This window comes from Furipterus horrens, unplaced genomic scaffold (genome assembly GCF_987537825.1).
Source record: "Furipterus horrens unplaced genomic scaffold, mFurHor1.1.pri manual_scaffold_5, whole genome shotgun sequence".
NCBI lineage: Eukaryota > Metazoa > Chordata > Mammalia > Chiroptera > Furipteridae > Furipterus > Furipterus horrens.
In genome coordinates this window covers 181770185-181791621 of record NW_028327175.1, presented here as the reverse complement: position 1 = coordinate 181791621, position 21437 = coordinate 181770185, and the positions used below count along the sequence as shown (strand labels likewise).

General features: G+C 38.8%; 1 protein-coding gene across 5 annotated transcripts in view; it reads left to right on the top strand.

Annotated features, from left to right (window-relative positions):
• ARMH3 (armadillo like helical domain containing 3) overlaps nt 1-21437 on the top strand; it is a 205219-nt gene that overhangs the window by 17609 nt on the left and 166173 nt on the right. For all 5 annotated transcript variants that reach the window (XM_090278464.1, XM_090278461.1, XM_090278462.1 and 2 more), the window contains 11 exons: nt 1003-1059; nt 1169-1315; nt 3319-3426; nt 10644-10736; nt 11531-11605; nt 11723-11809; nt 15924-15980; nt 17135-17178; nt 18246-18306; nt 19889-19935; nt 20656-20731. In XM_090278464.1, coding sequence (XP_090134590.1) covers nt 1003-1059; nt 1169-1315; nt 3319-3426; nt 10644-10736; nt 11531-11605; nt 11723-11809; nt 15924-15980; nt 17135-17178; nt 18246-18306; nt 19889-19935; nt 20656-20731 — 852 coding nt within the window. The remainder of the gene's footprint in view (nt 1-1002; nt 1060-1168; nt 1316-3318; nt 3427-10643; nt 10737-11530; nt 11606-11722; nt 11810-15923; nt 15981-17134; nt 17179-18245; nt 18307-19888; nt 19936-20655; nt 20732-21437) is intronic.

Below are 21437 nucleotides of genomic sequence, written 5' to 3'. Positions count from 1 at the left end.
GCAGCCCCCACACCATTGTTCCTGTCTGAGGGTCATGTGTATAAGTTCTCTGGCTACTCCATTTCCTATACTGTGCTTCACATCCCCATGGCTATTCTGTAACTACTTAGTTGTACTTCTTAATCCCCTCACCTCTTCACCTGTTCCCCCACACCCTCTTCCCATCTGGCCCCTGAGTTTCATATACATAGACAACAAAATGATATTACAGAATTATGAGGGTCAAAGTGTGACCTGTCCTGGGAAGTAGGACTTGAGAGAAAGAGACTAAATGAGGACCTTATGAGAAGGTCAGAAATATTGCTTCTCTACCTCATCCTCTATTAAAAACCCAGTAGAGATTCCCAGTGTAATATTTTATTAGAACTAACTTTTCGGACCAATTTAACCAATGAAAGAGCATATTAAAAAGTCTATACAGAGGACTAAATACATATGTGAGGGCAAGTAGAAGCAGTCAACACAGGATGTTGAAAAAACCATGGCAATATTACTAAGATGATTTGGGTCTGGCTCCTGTAAGTTGTTTAAGTTGCTGAACTTCGTGGACCTTCTTTCTTCAAAGGAGGGTAAGGTTATATCTATCCTACTTGACTCACTGGGTCATTATATTTCAGGTATGTGAATCAGCTTTGAAAATTGAGCACCATACAAATGCAGTGGGGACTTATCACAACTTGACTAACTTATTCAGGTGATTAGGTTCACTTCTTGCTAGGAGAGAAAAATTTGAGGGAGATTCCTTGAGCCATTATAACGTTTGATTCAGGGAAATATATATATATATCCAAAATGCCTTCCATTTGGGGGAAAATCCTGAAAAGCTGTTGTTCCCCATTACAGTAGTTTATAATGACCAAGCTAAGAGTTAATTTTGAAAGGTAATTTTAAAAGTTAATTTTGAAAGGTAATGTTGATTATGTATAGGGACCCTTTCAAATGTATTCTTAATGATTTGGTTTTTAACTGGGGATATTGAACCTACTTATCTTCTGATTTCAGACAGAAGACCCCAGTAAGTGCAGTCCTCGATTTTGGGAGGAGCTCTTCCTCATGAAGGTAAGACTTGGTGGCATCTGTTGCTTTTCCTGGTAACTGAGATTGTCTTCTCATGTGTTTTAGGTGCTATACTAAAAGTGAACTCAGGCCCTTATTGTTTCCTTGGTAGGTGAATTTAGAGTACCTAGAAGGCAAGCTGGAATCTCTTGATGGTGAGGAGTTAATGAAGATCAAGGACAACATTAATTGCTTATTTCAACGCTGCATTCAGGCTCTGGGAGAGGAACATCCAATTCGAGTTGTCAATGCATTGCAGGTACAAGACTGGGAAATTGGAAAGTCTTGTTTGATAGGAGGAAGGAAGTGTAACACCTCTGTTGGGATCTGAGGAACCTAGAATTGCCCTTGGGTATATATGTTCTTTTTTTCTTACTTCTTTAAATAATTAAACATCTATGCCATGTTTGTTTAATCATCTTACTGGTTAAACAAACTGACTCTTGATAGTAGTAATCTTGTCCATTTTATAATTTGACCTAGTGCCAAGGCAGATTGTTCGACAGAATTCTAATTATTACTCGAGGAAAGGAAGAGATAGAGAGAAAACTTGAGGCAAGGCTGCTTAGTCTACAGCAAAAATCAGATGAGATTTTTTTTAAAAAAGATTTTATTTATTTCTAGAAGGGAAGGGAGGGAGAGAGAGAGGGAGAGAAATGTCAATTAGTGGTTGCCTCTTGTGCGCCCCCAACTGGGGACCTGGCCTGCAACCCAGGCATGTGCCCTGCCCAGGATAGAACCTGCGGCCCTTTGGTTTGCAGGCCAGCACTCAATCCACTGAACCACACCAGCCAAGGATGAGAGGAGATTCTTAATACAAAATTTTCTCACTAGTTCAAGAGTTCGTATTCTGAGGATTCAGAGGCTCATTGACTCCCTGATGTTATATGTAATATTTTATGTGCACATGTATACTCTTTCTGGAGAGAGGGTTTTCATCAGATTCTCAAAAGGGTCTGTAACTCTGAAAACATTAAGAATCCTTATTCTTAATGCTAAGTGGCAGTATCATGAGGAAGATTCATTGAACAATTATTTCTTGGTTGTTATGTGCCAACCACTGGGCTCCTGGGGATATATTATAGGCTTCTGAGGGAAAAGACTTTGATAGTTTTATTTGTTCCTAGTTGTAGAACAGTGCCTGACAAGTAGACTCTAGAAGTAAATTTTTATTGAATAAATGATGGGCAGGATTTCTAAAATTTATTGACTAGTAGCTCCAAGGGCAGCCAATTGAGGGCTTAGTACCTAGGTCGGTGATTGACAGACTTAGGGCAGTGATAGACAGACGGCATAAAGGATTTTATTGGAAGTTTTGGTTGATTGGGTTTAAGTTTCTAACTTACTAGTTAGATCACTTTGTGAGCCCCAGTTTTCTCATCTGTTGAATATAGAAATTACTTCTTGAGCTGATGCCCCAGAAAGAAGGACTATGTTATCCTATAGACTTATTAATAAAATAAATAAAATAAATAAATAAATAAATAAAATAAATTCCATATTTTGAGCATCACAGTTGTAGGAGCTCATAGAAAGTTGAAACCAAAGTTGAAAATTGTACTTCCTGTAATGTGGGGGCTCACTGTGGGGGCATGACTTGACAGTTGTTTTTAGTTCAGTGGAAATAAATTGACAAGGCACTTGGTAATCAAGAAAAATATAATACATTATTGTAATAGCTGATACTTACTGAACTTTAACAAAGTTCCAGGTAATATTATTGGGGCTTGAACAAAGTTCCAGGGACTATTCTAAGTGCTTTATGGTATTAATTTACATAGTACTTGCAATATCCCAGTGAGATGGGTGCTATTATTATCATTCCCATTTTATAGATGAGAAGGGAACTTAAATAACTTGTAGTTATTAAATATAATTACTAAAAATGATAAACTATAATGTAAATACTAAAATTTTAAATAAAGGAAAGTTTCACTGAAGCTATGACACAGACTCAAGAACTGTTTTTTATTTTTGAATATCACTTTCCAGTCTTTGTCTGCAGTGCAATTTTAAAAAAGAGGATGGCCGAAAATGACCAGAAAAAGAAGATGACAACAGTTTTAGTTGCTATTCCTCTTTTGATTTCTGGATTTTGCACATATTAAGACTTAGACCGGGTTTTGGAGCTTAAGTATTAGAGCACTTGAATGTCAGCTGTGCAAGGAAGAGGTTCTGAGGTTGCAATGTGACGCTACAGATCCAGTGCCCTTTGTTTTGAGATTTCCTCCCCAGAAAGAATTCTTTCTCTCATCTCTGCAGACCTTGTGTGCACTCATTCGAGGAGTACATCAAAAGAATAAATCTACCTCTGGGTTTGACATTATCAACATGCTGATGGGCTTCGACAAGGCGGAGCTGTGCATGAAGGTGAGGCATAAGCTGCAGCTCTGCCTGTGCATGGCTGCTTCTGACAGCTGTTCATGGGTACCATCTGCAGCCAGTTAGATGTACTAGAAGATTTGGACTCAAAAAGATATAGATGATTGAATTTGGCCTTGAATTTGGTTGTTTTTATTTTACAGATTTGGTTTATATGAATAAAAGAAAATTTGAAATTCAAATTTGAGTTGAGGCATCCTTTCTCTGCAGGATAAAGACTGAGCAATTTATTTTATAATTTATAGCATATGATCATACAGTCTTTAAAAACATTTGTGAACTTAAATAAAATAAAACAACTTAATATACAAGGGTAACTTCTAAATTTTAAGCTTTCTTTTTTAAAAAAAGTTTTAAAAGATTTTTATTTATTTTTAGAGGGACGGGAAGGGAGGGAGGATGAGAGGGAGTAAAACATTGATGTGAGAGAGAGACATCAATAGGTTGTCTCTTGCATGGAACCCTGGCATGTGTCCTGACTGGAAGTCGAACCAGTGACCTTTTGGTTCACAGGCTGGCACTCAATCCACTGAGCCACACCAGCTAAGCTTTTTTTTTTAAAGTATATTTTATTGCTTATGCTATTATAGTTCCAATTTTTTTCCCTTTGCTCCCCTCCGCCTGGTAACCCCCTTCCTTCCAGCAATTCCCCACCCTTAGTTCATGTCCATGGGCTGTGCATGTAGATTCTTTGGCTTCTCCATTTTCTTTACTATTCTTAACATCCCCTTATCTATTTTTTTTTTTTTTAAATAAAAGTAAGCTCTGATTTATGGAAGGCTGCTTACTGCTTCAAAGGAGATTTAAAAAAAATTTTTGTTTGTTTGTTTATTTATCTTGTTTTTTAGAGAGAGAGGAAAGGAGAAAGAGAGGGAGAGAAACATCACTGTGTGGTTGCCTCTCACTCACGCCCCCAACTGGGGACCTGATGTGCAACCTAGTCATGTGCCCGGACTGGGAATCAAACCAACGACATTTAGCTCGAAGGCCCGATGCTCAATCCACTGAGCCGCAGCAGCCAGGGCTTCCCCTATCTATTTTGTATCTACCAATTATGCTTCTTAATCCCAGCACCTTTTCCCCCCGTTCATCCCCTTCCCCCTCCCCACTGATAACCTTCCATATGACCTCCTTATCTATGATTTGCTCTTGTACTGGTTGTTTGCTTAGTTTGTTTTTTAGAGTCAGTTGTTGATAGTTGTGATTTTGTTGTCATTTTAATGTTCATAGTTTTGATCTTCTTTTTCTTAAATAATTTCCTTTAACATATCATGTAATAATGGCTTGGTGATGATGAACTCTTTAGCTTTACCTTGTCTAAGAAGCACTTTATCTACCCTTCCATTCTAAATGGTAGCTTTGCTGGATAGAGTAATCTTGGTTGTAGGTCCTTGCTTTTCATCACTTTGAATACTTCTTGCCAGTCCCTTCTTGCCTGCGAAGTTTCTTTTGAGAAATCAGCTGACAGTCTTAACACGAACTCCTTTATTGGTAACTCTCTTATTTTCTCTTGCTGCTTTAAAGATTCTTTCTTTATCTTTAGCCTTTGGTATTTTAATTATGGTGTCTCTTAGTGTGGTCCTCTTTGCATCTAACTTGTTTGGGACTCTGTGCTTCCTGGACTTGTATGTCTCTTTCCTTTGCCAAATAAGGGAAGTTTTCTTCCATTACTTTTTCAAGTAAGTTTTCAATTACTTGCTTTTCCTCTTCTCCTGGCATCCCTGTGGTTTAGATGTTGGCACTTTTGGAGAGGTCCCAGAGTCTTCTTATTCTCTCCTCATTTTAAAAAATTCTTGTTTTTTAATTCTGTGCTGGTTGACTGTTTATTTCTTCCTTATCTTTCACATTATTGATTTGAACCCTGGCTTCCTTCCCTTCACTATTGGCTCCTTGTGGATTTTTCTTTATTTCACTTAGTGTAGCCTTCACTTCTTCCCTTATGCATTTGCTGTACTGAATGAGTTCTCTGAGCATCCTTATCACCAGTGTTTTGAACTCTTCATCTGACAGGTTGGATATCTCTGTTTTGCTTAGTTCTTTTTCTGGAGTTTTGATCTGTTCTTTCATTTGGGTCATATTTCTTTGTTTCCTCAATTGGGCAGCCTCCCTGTGTTTGTTTCTGTGTATTAGGTAGAGCTGCTTTTACTCCCTGTCTTAGTGCATCTTGGCAGAGTCTTAGGTATTTGCCAGGACAGGGCAACCTGTTTCACCACTTTGTGGCGCTGTATATAGTGGAGGGGTCAGAGAGGGAACAATGCCGCTTGCTAGGCATTTTCCTTATTTCCAGTCACTTCACCCACTTCCCGTATGTGGCTGGTACCCCTCTAGGTGTTGCCCTGGTGGTATTTGCCAGAGTGGGTGGGTTTGTGTGTCTTTTAGGACTCTGGAGGTCTCTAAATGGACTTCCCAAGAGATGGGCAGTTTCTTTCACCACTGCCACCCCCACTGGTTTTCAACAGTTGCTATGAGGCTTTATTTTCCAGCTGCTGGAACACTGGGCTGCACAGTCTGACCTCGGGCTAGGATTGCTCCCCAGGTGTCCCTCCCGGCTTTTAACCACCACATGTAAATGTGGGACCACCCATTTCACCACCACTGCCTCTATCTTGCTGCCACTGCCTCGCTGCTGCCCCTCGCTGCTGCCATACCACATCCTCTCTGCCCTGGCTCCTTGTCTCCGCCCTGGCTCCTTGTCTCCACCCCTACTACCCATTTGGATGAATATTTCTTCTTTAAATTCTTGGTTGTCGAACTTTCATGCAGTTTGATTTTCTGGCAGTTCTGCTTTTTTGTTTTTTTTTGTTTGAGGTTAGTTGTGATCCTTCTTATGGTTGTGCAAGTAGGTGAAGTGCGTCTACCTACGCCTCCATCTTGGCTAGCAGTCTAAGATTTATTTAACACAATGACTTATCAGAATTTTTATTTTTACTGCTTGACACTTTAAAAAAAAAGATTTTATTTATTTTCTTTTTAGAGAGAGGGGAAGGGAAGGAGAAAGAGAAAAAGGGAAATATCCATGTGCGAGAGAAACATCTGGTTGCAAGAGATAACATCAATGGGTTGCCTCTCATGTGCCCCCAACTGGGGACCTGGCCTAAAACCCAGGCATGTGCCCTGACTGGGAATTGAACCACTGACCTTTTGGTTCGCAGGCCAGTGCTCAGTCCACTGAGCCACACCAGCTGGGGCTGCTTGACACTTTAAAAATAACAGCTTTGTTGATGTATAATTCATATATCATATAATCTCACCTTTTTTTAAACAACAAATTTCATTTCTTTTCTAAAAAATTATTTATTTATTTTTATTTATTTATTTGAGATAGAGAAGAAGAGAGGGAGAGCTCGATTTGTTGCTCCACTTATTTATGCATTCATTGATTGACTCTTTTATGTGACCTGACTGGGAATCTAACTGGCAACCTTGTCATATCCAGACAATGCTCTAAACAACTGAGCTATACACAGCCAGGGCCTAATTTCCCCTTTTAAAGTGTATAATGTAGTGTTTTTTTCATATATTCAGGAAGTTATACAACCATCCCCACTTTTAATTTTAAAATATCACCCCTGAAAGAATATGTATACCCATTAGCCGTCATTCCCCAGTCCCACTTCTCTCTAGCCTCTGGCAGCTATCAATCAGATATGTCTCTATGAATTTACCTCTTCTGGACGTCTCATATAAATGGAATTGTATGTGGTGTTTAGTTTTTAGGGTCTTTCGTTTAGCCTGTTTTCAAGGTTCATCTATGTTGTAGCATGTAATCAGTACTTCATTCCTTTTTATGGCTGATTAGTATTCCATTGTATGAATGTGTCACATCATTTTATTTATTCATTCATCAGTTGATGTACATTTGGGCTGTTTTAGCATTTTGGCTATTATGAATAATGCTGCTGTGAACATTGATATATAAGTTTTTGTGTAGACATATTTTCAGTTCTCTTTGGTATATATGTAGGGATAGAATTGCTGGGTCATATGGTACCCCTATGTTTAACATTTTGAAGAACTGCCGCACCGTTTTCTGAAGTTGCTGTTCCATTTTACAGTTCTGCTCCAATGTATGAGGCTTCCAGTTTCTCCGTGTTCCTGTTAACAGTGCTTTTCATCTTGTGTGTGTGTGTGTGTGTGTGTGTGTGTGAGAGAGAGAGAGAGAGAGAGAGAGAGAGAGAGAGAGAGAGAGAGAGAGAGAGAGAAAGGCTATTTAAACCCTTTGTCTATTTCTGGATTGATTAGATTGCTTTCTTTTTCTTTTTTCTTTTTGGTTGTTGTTGAGTTGTAAGAGTTCTTTATATAGTTTGGATATATATCCCTTATCAGATATCAAATTTGTAGAGTTCTTTAAAAAATAATTTATTTATTTACTTTTAGCAGGAGGGAGAAAGAAAGGGAGAAAATCATTGATGTGTGAGAGAAACGTCAGTCGGCTGCCTCTCACCCCCAGCTGGGGACCTGGCCCACAATCAAGGCATGTGCCCTGACTGGGATTAGAACCGGTGACCTTTTGCTCTGTTGGACAATGCTCAACCCACTGAGCCACACCAGTCAGGGCAGATATGCAGTGTTTGACACTATCTTGAATGAATGTTGTTCATAATATGAACTTTGAGAAACTAGTCTCCTGTCACTCACTAAATTTAAAGTAAAAAATCTGTGTGCCAAATAATCTTTATAGTGATTGGTTTATTTTAAAAGTTATGAACAGACAATTATGAATACACAAAGAGTCATTTTTTAAATTCTACCCTATATATATCATGTATATATCATAGAAAAATTCCATATTTTTCTTTCATTCTTATTATTCTAACTACTGATGTGCTACTGATTACTAAGTCTCTAACTTTAGCTCTGACTTGTGTGGCTCAGTGGTTTGGGCATCATTCCACAAACCAAAAGGTCATAGGTTCAACAATTCTTGTGATATCCACTGTGTCACTGTGTCTTTAGCTGAAAAGCAAATCTGAACATTCACAGAGTCTGTTACCAGAGGAGAACTAGAGGCTGTTATCAGCAGGCTTCTGCCTGCTGGCTGAAGCCTGGGGAGGACTCTTTCAAACAGTTCCCTAAATTGGTGGTAAAAGAACAAAAGTATTTTAACTGCCCTGACTAGTGTGGCTCAGTTGGTTGAGCATTGTCCTGCAAAGTGAAAGGTCACCAGTTTGGTTCCTGGTCAGGGCACATGTTGGGTTTCAGGCCAGGTGCCGGGTTTGGGGCATGTGAGATGAAACCCATCGATGTTTTTCTCTTACATAGATTATTCTGTTCCTTTCTTTCTCCCTCCCTTGCCCTCTCTCTAAAAATAAGTAAATAAAATCTTTAAAAAAATGTTTCTAACTTTAGCTTTAACGTACTCTCATGAGTCTGAGTTCTATATGTACTCTGTAAGCACTTGCTGCATATACCCACTCAAACATCCCTGAATATCTCTTGCTTGACATATTCAATATGGAACTCACTGTTCTCTCAACATCTGTTCTTCCTTATTCATTCCCTATCAGAATACAGGTACCTTTCTTCTTAGTCCCTAAAGCCAAAACCTGGGAGTCATCCATAACTCTCTTTCCTCTCCCTCATTTTTCATATCCAGACAATCACCAACTTCAGCTAATTTTACCTCAGCTCATATTATGCATACCTTTTCTTTTTCACCCCCTGTTGCCACTGTCCCCGTTATCTCTGACTTGAACTATTGCAGTGAAGTCTTCATTCTTTCTTTTGACGAACATTTGTTAGATTCCTGTGTGCCAGGCACTTGGGGATACAGAGGCAAATAAGACATGACAACTATTTTAAGAAAACTGATGGATTAGTCCTCACTTATCTCCATTCCTCCAGGCTTACCATCTTTAAATCTGTCATCCACACTGACACCAGAGGTTTTGTATCTTACACTCAAATCTTTCCTGCTTAAAACCCATCATTAGTTTCCTATCATTAACAGGATAAAGACCAAACTCCCTAGTTAGCCTTATAAAACTTTCATGACCTGTTCTGTAGTTATTTCCCTAGTCTCATCTCTCACCACTGTGCCTCACTCATTATACAGCACTTCCTTAATAACAAACTGCTTGTATTCCAACTTTGTGCCCAGAGTGGTTTCATTCTGCATTTGTCTTTGATCATGCTAAGCCTGTCTAGAATTCCTTTTCTTCTCAAGTTTTAATTAACTCCTGCTGATTTTTCAAAATATAATGCACCCTTAAGGAGTACTAGAATAGGTGACATCTGAGCTAATTCCCTTCCTCCATGTGTATTTCTGTCATAGTAACCATTAAATCAAAACTGTTTTCTTACTTTTCTCTCCCATTACACTAAAAATATCTCGAGAGCAAGAGTCATTGTCATATTTTTTCTTGTATTTTTGAAAGCACAATATTTAGTATATAGCAGATCCTCACTACACATTTGTTGAGTTGAATTGCAGTAGCTTATTTTGAACCTTCACTTGACCTTTCAGCCTGCTAGATCCGTACTCTCCATTCATTTTCTTCCTTCATTTAATGTAAAATATTTATTTTCTTCTTCCTTCTATTGTAGTATCTAAAAGTTTTATCTTTTAATTACATTGGGTTTAACAGCTGGTTGTTAGTGCAATTGATAAACTCCAATCACATTGTTTAGTAGAATTGACCAGGATGGACACAAGCTAGCTTTGTTGCATAGTGCATATGGCCAGTGAGAGCCGGTAGTGACACTGTCTCATCGTTGTTTGTTCAGTGTGCCTGCCTCAAGGGATATGTTTTCTTTATCAAATAATGCAATGTATCTAGTTATTGAACTGTTATTATTAATCTTGAACTTAATTATTTAAGTTATTATTTTAAATTTATTTAATTGAATTTTATTAGCTCATTTATTGTTTTTAGTTTATATGCTTATTTAATTTAACCATTATTATTGGCCTTTTAAAAATTTACTTCTTTCTAATCAAAAGGTTTAGATGAGGATGATAGCTACAAACATTCATTTAGTAGAATAGTGAATTCTGTTGTTCTAAGCATTTTTCCCAAAATAGCTAGACTTAGAAGTCTTCCTTTTATTTGTCTAATTTTGTAAGGCCTGGGCCTCAGGGAATGATATGCTTTCTTCATTGTGTGTTATTCACATTACACTGTGTAACATAACCCAGCATTGGACAAAGACACAGTGCAGATATTAATTGCTATGGTTTCACTTTTAGCTGTTCTCTTTTTCAGAACTTGATGGAGAGTTTGGATTCATTGCTTTGTGCAGAAGGTTCTGAAAGTCTAAAGAGTTTATGTCTGAAACTTCTCCTTTGCTTAGTGACTGTGAGTAACTCATCTATATGTTTCTTTGTCAGAGGTATTATGTGACAGCAGGGGCAAGCTTATTTGAGTACTTGAACTCAAAGCTAGAAAGAAAGACAGAACAATAAATTATCTACTGGGGCATTACAGCACTTTGTTGTGTTTAAATGTGTAGGAGGAAGTTAGTTATGTGGACTTTCATTTCCTACAAATTGCTCTTTGAAGCAACTGCTGGCATTTTAATATGTAGGATATGTAATCTTTGTTACTTTAGAAGTACCACTCCTGGACAACTAATCTCTTCTGGATTATTAGATTCTCCCTTCTCACCAGCTCTCATTTGGAAACAGTTTTTGTCATTCTGAATGTGTTTATTTATTCTGACCTAGATTTTATAGCATGAAGCTGGCCTGTACGTTTCAGTGGGAGGAGGGCAAGGTACTGTTCATTTGCTTTAGGTGGTTCCCTTTCCCTGCCACCACTGGAAGACTTCTGAATCATAAACTTCTTCCTGTGCATTTGAGGATTGAAACCCAAGAAACTGTTAAGCAAATGCTTGGGTGAGGGTATGAGAGAAATAATGAGAAGTTAAAAAATTTAGGGAGCTTTAATTTGCTAATTTCTTACCCACCTAGTGTCTTTTAGTCTAGCACCTTTTTAGCTCTAGTGGCTTTGGGGAAGATTATGAAAAGGTCTAGTAAGTACTAGTAGAATGTTTTAACATTTTTGTTTCTCTTAGATTCTAGGGGAGGAGATATTTATGCGATATCAGAGTATCTCAGTGTAGACTTTAAAAAGCCTTTTATTACATTCAGGTGACAGATAACATCAGTCAGAACACTATCCTGGAGTATGTAATGATCAACAGCATATTTGAAGCAATTTTACAGGTTGGTCATTTCCCTTGTTACCTGTTTCTCTTTTGGGTAAACCACCTCCTTAAATCAGCTCTGCATTCCTAGGAACTAGGAGTTAGCACTTTCACATATTTCTGGTTGTTATTACAGATACTCTCCCACCCCCCAAGTCGTAGGGAGCATGGGTATGATGCTGTAGTCCTCTTGGCTTTGCTGGTGAACTACAGAAAATATGAGGTAAGTGATAGTTATCTTTCTGTAACTTTCCTACATGTGGCTCCTTCCAGAGGCCTTTGCTTAATGTAGAAGATGTGTTCTTGGTAAATGGTATATGGATTTATTTTGATAAAACAGATTCTAAAAATCCTACATTAAATGTGTAGGCAGATGATATAGCTGTTTAAAGGAATCCCATAGTGCAACTTCTAATAAAGTGAGTAAATATCCCTGAATATAGTGGTTCATAAACCTAGCTTATTATTTGAATCACCTAGGGACTTTTTAAAAAGAAGAAATTTCTGAGCTTTACTCTTGACACACTGAATCAGAATCTCTTGGGGTGCCTGGGAATTTGTGTGTGTGTGTGCGCGTTTGTGTGTGTGCGTATGTGTGTTTTTAAAGATCCTTTATTGAATATGATGATATGGATTGGGAGCCACTGACCTAATGCATATGTTTTGAAAGATTGGACTTTTATATTTTGGATTTCCTTAATGCAATCCACCTATGTATGTATCACTGTTGGTCTGGGGACTCATTCTGATTATAAGGGAAATTGAAGACAGGGTCCTGTTCATGTTTATTCTGGAGTTCTTTTTGCCCCTAAATTAATTGGGGACAGATTTGTAGGTTTTTGAGATGAAGAGCAGAACTCAGAGAGCTTTCTACTTGGATTGGTGTGTCTACTTGATTTCCCTCAAACGACAGAATACACAGAAAAGGAAGGGGGCCACTTAAGGAAGACCAGGGGCCTCAGTGGAGATAGCTTCGGAGTAATAAGGAGCTAGTGGTACTTTACTAAACCCAGAAGTTAGGGGCTGCTTTGAGGCAACCTGACTTTCTTCACTTAATAAGTAGCAGTACCGCGAGAAGTGGGCCAGCTGGAGGGATGATTGTCCTTTCTTAACTTCTGGATCTTTACTTAGTGATGTTAGATATGCTTCCTAGCCAGGTCAAAAGAGATAAGTAATAAAATCTGGAGCTTATTTTCATACAAAAGGATATGGACGAAGGGAGGCTGTAAGAAAGGAATACTTAAAGAGGAACTGGAATATGCGGAGCAACATTACTGTGTTATGAATCCCAGGAGCTGATGGCTTTCATTGTCTAGGAGGAACTGATGAATGGTGTTAGAGTGGCTAATAAATATGTAATTTATCACCAACACCTGTTTTACTGGTGATCTGGAGGGGTTGGCATGGTAGCCATTTTGATCTCTGACATGTGTAATAGCCTCTGGGGCCTTCTTACAACAGCAAGAAAAATAGCTGAGGAAAAATGCTGAAGAGAATTAAAGAGTTGAGTTATATGTGATAGGAAAACACCATCATCAGTAATGTATATTTTCAGAACATTTTGCTGGATGCAGGCCACTTTGAGGCAGTGGTTTGGCTTCTCTGAATGTGAACTGAAACCTGGCTTAGCCCAGTAGGGCTCTGAAATGTCAGCCTGAAAAATTGGACATGGCCGAGGAACTGGAGAAAATCATATTTCTAGAGTGACATATGCATCTGTAGTCTGTCAGAAGCCCCAGAAGAAGTAATATTCCAGGTGAGATCAAGCTGGTGGGCATAATTTATCTCAGCTTTGCAGCTTTTGATATAAGTCACTCACCAGAAACCATTAAGGAAGCCTGGTGACTATGGAGGAGGAAGGTATTTTGACGGGAACATGAGGAATTCCAGATGAACATAGCAAAACCAAAAGCTGGTGAAATTTTATGCACACTAGTATGAGAGGGTGTGTGCTCTGGAGAACAGTTTTCCAGCTACACCATAGGCAATCCTATGACCAGTGCAGTAGGTTGTAACCTAGAAAGGTGCAGAGGCCACCAGAGAGGCTGGGTGCCCAGCTAAACACAGAGAAGGCAAATAAGGTGTAGGACTTAAGGAATGGAAGTGCTGGAAAAGTTGCCTGGAGTAAATTAAAAAAATAATTCTTCCTTACCACAAATAATACATTCCATTTGAGACAGTTTATCTAAAGAGATAGAGGAGATAAAAAAAGAAAGAAAGAAAAGAAAAAAAGGAAAAAAAAAAGCCTAAGGAAGTGCAATGAAAATGGTAAGTATGGAATGATTTAGATCCAAAAAAGGCAGGACCCTATTAGAGTGACCCCAGGATGGCTCACTGAGTTTGTAATTCTGTTTTGTGACTGAAAAGTATATTGCCTCCAGCTTAAAAATGTGACCAGCACAACAGGTATGCGGTGCTGAGGATAATCAAGTGTCTGGAGAATAGAAATATTCACAGCATTAATATCCTGGCCTTCTAGGTTGCCATGTCTCCTGAGATGAAGTGACTCACTCCCCAACTGCTGCCTGTTGAACATGACGTTTTTCAGGAATTACAAAATTGTTTATGTTCAGTTGCAAGTTGTTTTTTTTTCTTTCTCTTTCTTCCCCAGAGAGAGCTTCCTCTGAATGTGATAAAAATGTCAAAGGAGAAAAAAATATAGTTACCAATCATCGATCCTTTACCATATGCCAGATACTTGTGCTAAGGATTTTATGTGTCTTCATTTGGGTCTCCTAGCAACACCAAGGGTGAAAATATTATCCCCATTTTACAGATGAGGAAATTGAGCTTAGGTTAATTGGTGTGCCTAACTTGTTGCAATTAACAACTAGAGGAACTAGAACTCGAATCCTTGCTTTTAGCCACCTTGCCTTTCCCCCAACTGCTGATGAAGCACAGACTGTTCTTGGTAATCAAGTGATCCTTAGGATTACCTAAAACAGTGTACTTTTCGGAAGGTGAATGGCTAGGACTTTCAAAAATTATGCCAAGAAACAGTGGCCTTCTCCTAGCGTTGTTCTTATCATGGTGGCATCTGTATGTTAGCCTATTGCTGATTTTCTTTTTCAAGCATCCACTTGCATTGGATCTTATCTGAAGTCTGTAACACCAGCAGGGTTTGACTGTTGGTTATGGGAAGAAGTGTTGAGAGCTTTCTTCTGTTAGATCAAGTAACAAATTGAATGGGTTTTACCTCCTTGAGTTGTGTCGTAGAAAACCTTATAAACATTTGAGCTGTTAAGAAAGCAGAGCTGTCTCTTTCTCCATTCCCAATTGACATTCAAAAGATGCCCTCAGAAACTTGATTAAATAAGGTCTATGTGGGGGGTTAGCCTTTTAGTTGAGTTTCCAAGTTTCTCAGTAATGAGTTTTCTTGGTTGCTGTAAAAACTGCCAATCTGAGAACTATTGTTCCTTTCTTGCCTTGGGTTGGAATTGGTGCCTGATCTACATGAGGTCTTTCCTCACATCCCGTGGGTGGGATATTTTTAAGGTGAGCAGGTCATTGGTTCTCATCTCACCAGTAGGAGATGGCCCAACTGCTTAATGAGTTTAAATATATGTTCATTTCCATATGCTGCCCAGCTGAGATTGGGTCTGGAAAAACTCAGGAAATCTTCCAATGCTATAAGTGATGGGACAATCATTTAAATCCCAGTGTCCTGACCAGACTGTAGTTTGGGTAATTACGTCCTTTTTTTTCAGTTCCCCTGCAGTGTTATTTGGGTATCAGATCCATAAATGGCCTCTCTGGCTGTTAAGCAGCTGCCACTTTCTACCCCCCAGGTGGCTTTGTTTTATGGGTGGGTGAATCAGTCTTTGCATATCGTTTGTGGAATGGTTAGGGAGCCTTTGGGATGAGAATGTAAGTTAGCAGCTTACAAATTTGTGCCTTATGGTAGAGAAGCTTTTATGTCCCCTAAAAGACAGTTGTCCCCATGGACTCTGTAAATTATTGGCAGGATAAGACAAAGTGAGTTTTGTGGAGTGTTCACTTACTTTTTAGAAACAAGTAAGAGGGAAAGATGGGAGAAGTGGCAGACATAGGCCTGAGCTGCCTCAGCCTGGAGGAAAATGCAGGTGGAATAGAATTTGTGTGTGTGTGTATGTGTATGCATGTGTGTGCTCAGTGAATGCTCATGTACACTGAGAGATTTACTGAAAATGATGGGAGTCAGCTGGCATGGTGGGTTAGGTCTGGGTAGTAGGAGCATCACTATTGAAGGAGGGCATGTTACATGTCTTTTTGTTAACATTTTGTTAACACTTTGTTAAATAGGTAATGGCTTCTTAAGTAAGTCACACTCACCTTGAGTCTCCTCTTCTCTTGAACAGTCTGTGAATCCTTATATTGTAAAGCTGTCTATTGTGGATGATGAGGCCACGCTCAATGTGAGTATCTGGATCTTTGTGTATTGTTTTCATTACTTGCATTCAGTGGACTTACACTGGCTATTTAGAGAGCACAGAGCAATTGTGTTAATTTCATCTGGCTATAGAGAGGGAATTGGTGTATCTTTTTAGAGCATTAGTGCAACTATCTTGTTGTATTCTATTTTCTTATCATGGAAGGAAGGCCTGAGGGGACATTTGCTTGCTAATCATGATGAAATGGTTGGTTATATTTCATTTTATAGTGTGCTGAGGTTTATTCTCCTACAGAGACAATAAATTACATTTCCAAGAATAAGAAGGCTTAGATGGTATATCAAATCACCATGCTGTATGCTTTAAATAGCTCATAATTTTATATGTCAATTATACCTCAGTAAAGCTGAAATAAAAAAAAAAAGAAAAAAAAAGAAGGCTTAGGTGACTAAATGATGGGAGATTCCTTCTTGTAGAACTATCCAGATAGTATTTATAGTCTGACTTGGTAAAGCTGAAACATGCTACGATATGTCTTTGAAAGTTTGGGAGGAGGAAGATGACCAGGTGCCTGGCTTTATTCTCTTTCCTTCTTGCCCTCTTCATTCTTCTAATTTCTGTTATGAATAGAAGTACACATGTGTGACCTTAATTGATCTTTGTGTTGTACTTAGCTGATTCTAGAGGGAAAGTTGATAAGTCACTTTAACATTTACTATATTGGATGCTTCTGCTCATTACATTCCTGCTTTTCCTGTGGCCTCAAAGAGAGTGGCTTGTCTATATGCACCTTCATTTAGCATGGGACTCATTGTCACTTTTATTGTGGTTGTTTTAGAGACATATATATGAGAGATTTTTTTGTTGTTGTTTGAAGCTTCTAATTCAGTCTTCTCTTTTGAGGTGAAAATGATTCTGGTGAAATAGTCAGTGATCTGGGCTGATCTGTTTCACCCCTGTTACTCTATTAAGTAACAGTAAGATAATTAGATCAGAGAAATCTCTCCAAAGAAGTTCCTTCTGATGCTTTGGCAATGCCTCTAAGAATATCTGTCCTCATTGCCAACTTTAAGGTAGAAAACTTCGTGGGCTTGGACCATGAGGATGTAATTAATGTTTTCCATGGCCTAATCTCCATCAGCCCCTTATTTCACCTATGCTATCTTTTTCCTTTCTAGGGAATGGGGCTTGTGATTGCTCAGGCTTTATCTGAGTACAACAGGTAAGTCCATCTTCCCAGAAGAGAAGGGTCTAATTTTCATTTAAACTGGTTGAGTAGGAAACAGGTTTGTTAAGAGTTCTTGGGTGAACTTCCCTTATCTATCCTAGAAGAGTATTCAGAGGTACAGCTGCTGGCAGATATATTTGCTCTAGGCTGGCTGGATGGCTTTAGCAGAGGTTGTTTCTAAAACCAGGGGAGAAGCCACCAGGTTAGTGTCTATCTTTTCTTAAAATAATTAAGTACGTTCTTTGCAACCTTCAGTATTTTATTGCACAGCATTTTAACTAGTATTTTAGCCACAAGCAGGCTCTTCCATATGTCCCAGTGTGTCACATAAATATCGTTTTCTGTGTAAAAAGGTTATGAAGCACTGCCTTTTTTGTATACTTAAAAAATTAAAAGGAGAAAATTATTGAATTGGCTTTAGTTTGCCAGGTGCTTCTTTTTCATCAGGACTCAATGTAGTTTCCTGGATCCCTGTCTCTTCTGGGGGCTCTCTTCACTGATGCTTGCTTTTTCTCCTGCTGTGGATGGGGAAGGATCTGATATTTATTGAATGGAAACCAGAAGATTCCCCAGCCTGGCAAAGGCCAGGCAGGATCTTTCTTGCTTCTTTCCGTACTTTCCTCACACATAATTGGGTGTTGGAATTTCAAATCTGTCCCAGCTCCACAAATACTTTAGCTCACAGATTTCTTCCATCCTCTTCCTTCAAAAACAAACAAGATTTTCACTTTTACAGCCTTGAAGTAATTTCACTGCCACACTTTTCAAGTAATAGTCTGTTTGAAAAATAACTGAATCAGCCATATGTTAGAGCAGTTTCACACTTTTGCAGCTTGCTTTCTAAGTCTCAAAGTAGTCAGGCATTTGGTACACACTGCCTCAAGAGCAGATGCGTGCCTCTTAGCTTGCAGGAGAAACTGCAGTGACTGTATTGTAGCCGTGCTTTTGTTTTCCGGAGTCAGTGAATTCTGTGAGTGCCCAGCCCTGATTACCTAGAATGCTAAGGACAAAGGCATACTTGATAAATAATATTAAAGTTTAATTTAGTTATTTTTGTTTAGGCAGTATAAAGACAAGGAAGAAGAACATCAGAGTGGTTTTTTCTCTGCTTTAACAAATATGGTAAGTTCTACTTGTTTTTTCTCTCCTGCTCAGAAATATAAGAGTTCCGTAAAGGTAGACAAATCTGGACTCAGAAGTTCAGGTGTGTGAGATGATGACATGATTAAGGGAGAGAGAGAGGGCCACTCAGAGCAGATTATTTTGAGAACTGCATCTCTTTTAGTGATTTCCAAACCAAAGTGACGTAGGGGAAAGGAGAGCTCTGATTTCTCTGGGACAGGTTTTTTTCTCAAACTAATTTAGTTTTTAAAGGCTGCAATAAAGGTACATATTAAGCCAGATTCTGCTTTCTATAGAGTTGGCTTTGTTTGAGGACCGACTCTATGATATAGAGTATAGAAGGGTTTAGATCTGATTCTAACCCTGCTGTGTGTGAGCACTTGTTTCCTCATTGCTGCTCCTAGAATTGAGGGATTGGTACAGTGGATCTGAACCTCTCGTCTAAAGGCTTAATGGGCTGAGAGGTCCATGGTCCATGGTCTACAAAACTTATTGGTCCACTTGCAAGACTGCTGAGCAAGGTTTCACAACCTTGGCATCATAGGCATTTGGGGCCAGATAATCTGTGACTAATGTTTAAGACTAATCTAGCAGGTCTTAGAGACTAGGGAGATTCAGAAAGTCTTCTTGGGCTTTCATAGTCAAGTAATCAGTGCTAGGGCAAGAGAATTTTGAGTTCATTGCAAGAGAAAGTTATCCCTCTACCCACCAAAAGGCAATTTCTGCCTCTCCCCGACCCCCATGACTATGCCCTTTCCCCCTTCTTTCCTAGAGCCTACTCTCAGGAAGAACTTGATAGGTTCTTTAACTCTGAAGCATCAATAAGCAAAGTCTCTCAGAGGTCAGAGCAATATGAATGCTGTATTGGTATTTGGTTAAATGATTTAGATGTAATTATATTGCTCTCAGGGATCTTTGCCTAATGAATCTCCAGCTGCATAGTTTTGGACATCAGTAAACAGATGGAAAGGTATTTTTAGAAGGATGGGTATCTTTCTCAGTTCCTCTGATATCACACATGTTGGGGACAGCCTACTGCATTTACTTTTTCGGCTGCCCTGCCTAGGACACAAACTAAAGATTTTGTGATCTGAAAGATGGACAATGGATCTCACATCCACAGTTCTAGTCTGAAACTCAGGTATTCCCCCCAAAGATGGCTCTATGTTGGGTGAAGTCAGCCTACTTTCTGTGATGTTCTTCACGAATTAGTTTTTGACTTTAACAAAACAACTTCCAGGAAAGCTGCAGAGTGATGAGAATGTCTAGGTTAACTTTACTTGCTGTCAGTGGTTACTAAACTTACCCATGGAAAAGATGAACTGGACAAAAAAGTACTAGTATTGTTTTTAAGTCTCTTTAAGAAAAGACAATTTAGTGGAGTTATCATTATTTCATTTATTACTTATGATTATTTTAAGATCTTCAAAGTGGGCTGATTTGGGTGTGTGTATAACTGGTGGGCCCCGGTCCAAATTCCCTTGGGCGGCAAGTAGCTTGGTTTTTAACTGATTCAAGACTTAAGCAGAGCCCCTCTTACATTTTCCTGCTGTAAGTGTGCAATTTCCCTTTTCTTCCACAGGTGGGCAGCATGTTCATAGCAGATGCTCATGAGAAAATATCAGTACAGTAAGTGCCTGACATTGTGCAGTGACTTGAACTTGAGTGTGAACTCACAGACTGGATATGAGAGTGTGAAATGTTACCTCTTGTTAATCTTTTACAGATTCAAAATTGGTAATATATAAAAAAATTTTTTTAAAGATTTTATTTATTTACTTTTAGAGAGAGGGGAAGGGAGGAAGAGAGAGAGAGAAACATCAATGTGTGAGAGAGGCATTGATTAGCTTCCTCTCGAATGCCCCAAACTGGGGACCTGGCCTACAACCCAGGCTTGTGCCTTGATTGGGAATTGAACTGGTGACCTTAGCTTTGCAGGCCAGCACTCAATCCGCTGAGCCACACCAGCAGGGGCTCAAGTGTTTCTTGAGTTTTATTGATTCTGTGTGTTGAGCCCCATGAAGCTGAGAAACTGTTCCCAACTTTTTCTGGAATGAAAAGAAAGAGGGCTGGATATCAGAGCCAGTTAAGGACTTAACAGGACTAGGGTGAAAAAGTGAGAGTGAAAATAGTGAATTAACCAGATAAGAACTAAAGACTTAGTTAAGATTCTTTACTTTATACTCTTTGCCTATACACTTTACATATTCAAAAAAAAAGAAATAAAGGAACATTAGAAACTCAGAAGGATTGATAATGAGAAGCTGGGGTGAAATCTTATATTGATGGTTGTATTGTTTTAATTCCTTCACTATAAGACCCTCTTCAGTTTTGTTCTCTTTTTTTTAGAACCAATGAGGCCATTCTTCTGGCACTTTATGAAGCCGTTCATTTAAATCGCAACTTCATCACAGTGTTAGCTCAGGTTGGTTATATTAAAAACTCCAATTCTTTTTCTTCCTTAATTTCATATAAATCACGCCATTGAAAAGCCTCTGGCTTTGCCTGTTTGAGCTCTGCTTTGCTTTGGTAAGTAGTGGTAACAAAGAGTTGCATAAGTTGCCTTTGCTTCAAGCTGTCGGATTTGTCTGTTTCCATCTGGTGTGGAGTGGGTCAGATAACATGCAAAGTTAATGGTTTTGAGCAGTGTACTGTTAATCCAAATGAGTTGAGGTTACTTCATTTGGCTCACTGGAAATTTCTTGGTATTATCTGCTCATATGGATTTTTATATCAGGCTTTCTGCTTTCTAAACCACTTAAATTATGACTAGAGATAAAATAGGCCAAGTTACTTAGCCTCTCACAAATTTCCAGAGAAGAAAAGTAAAAAATATCCTGTCCCGCCTAAGGTTAGCTATTAACAGAAAACATGGTCTGCAAATAAAAGCCGAAGTAATAGAATACTGAATGCAGGGTCATTTGCCTAAGGCATAGCCTCAGTAGTTGGAACTGATGGGACTAAAATAGGCTGAGAACTCAAGTGCTGTCCATGAAAGCTGCCTTAAAAAATTGATAAAGTATTTTCATTTTAAAGCCAGACTGCTTAAAATATGTATGTAGGTTTCTTTTAAAGGGAGGTTTGCTTATGTGTCTTTCTCAAAGGGCGAATGTGTGTGGGATCCACTGGTT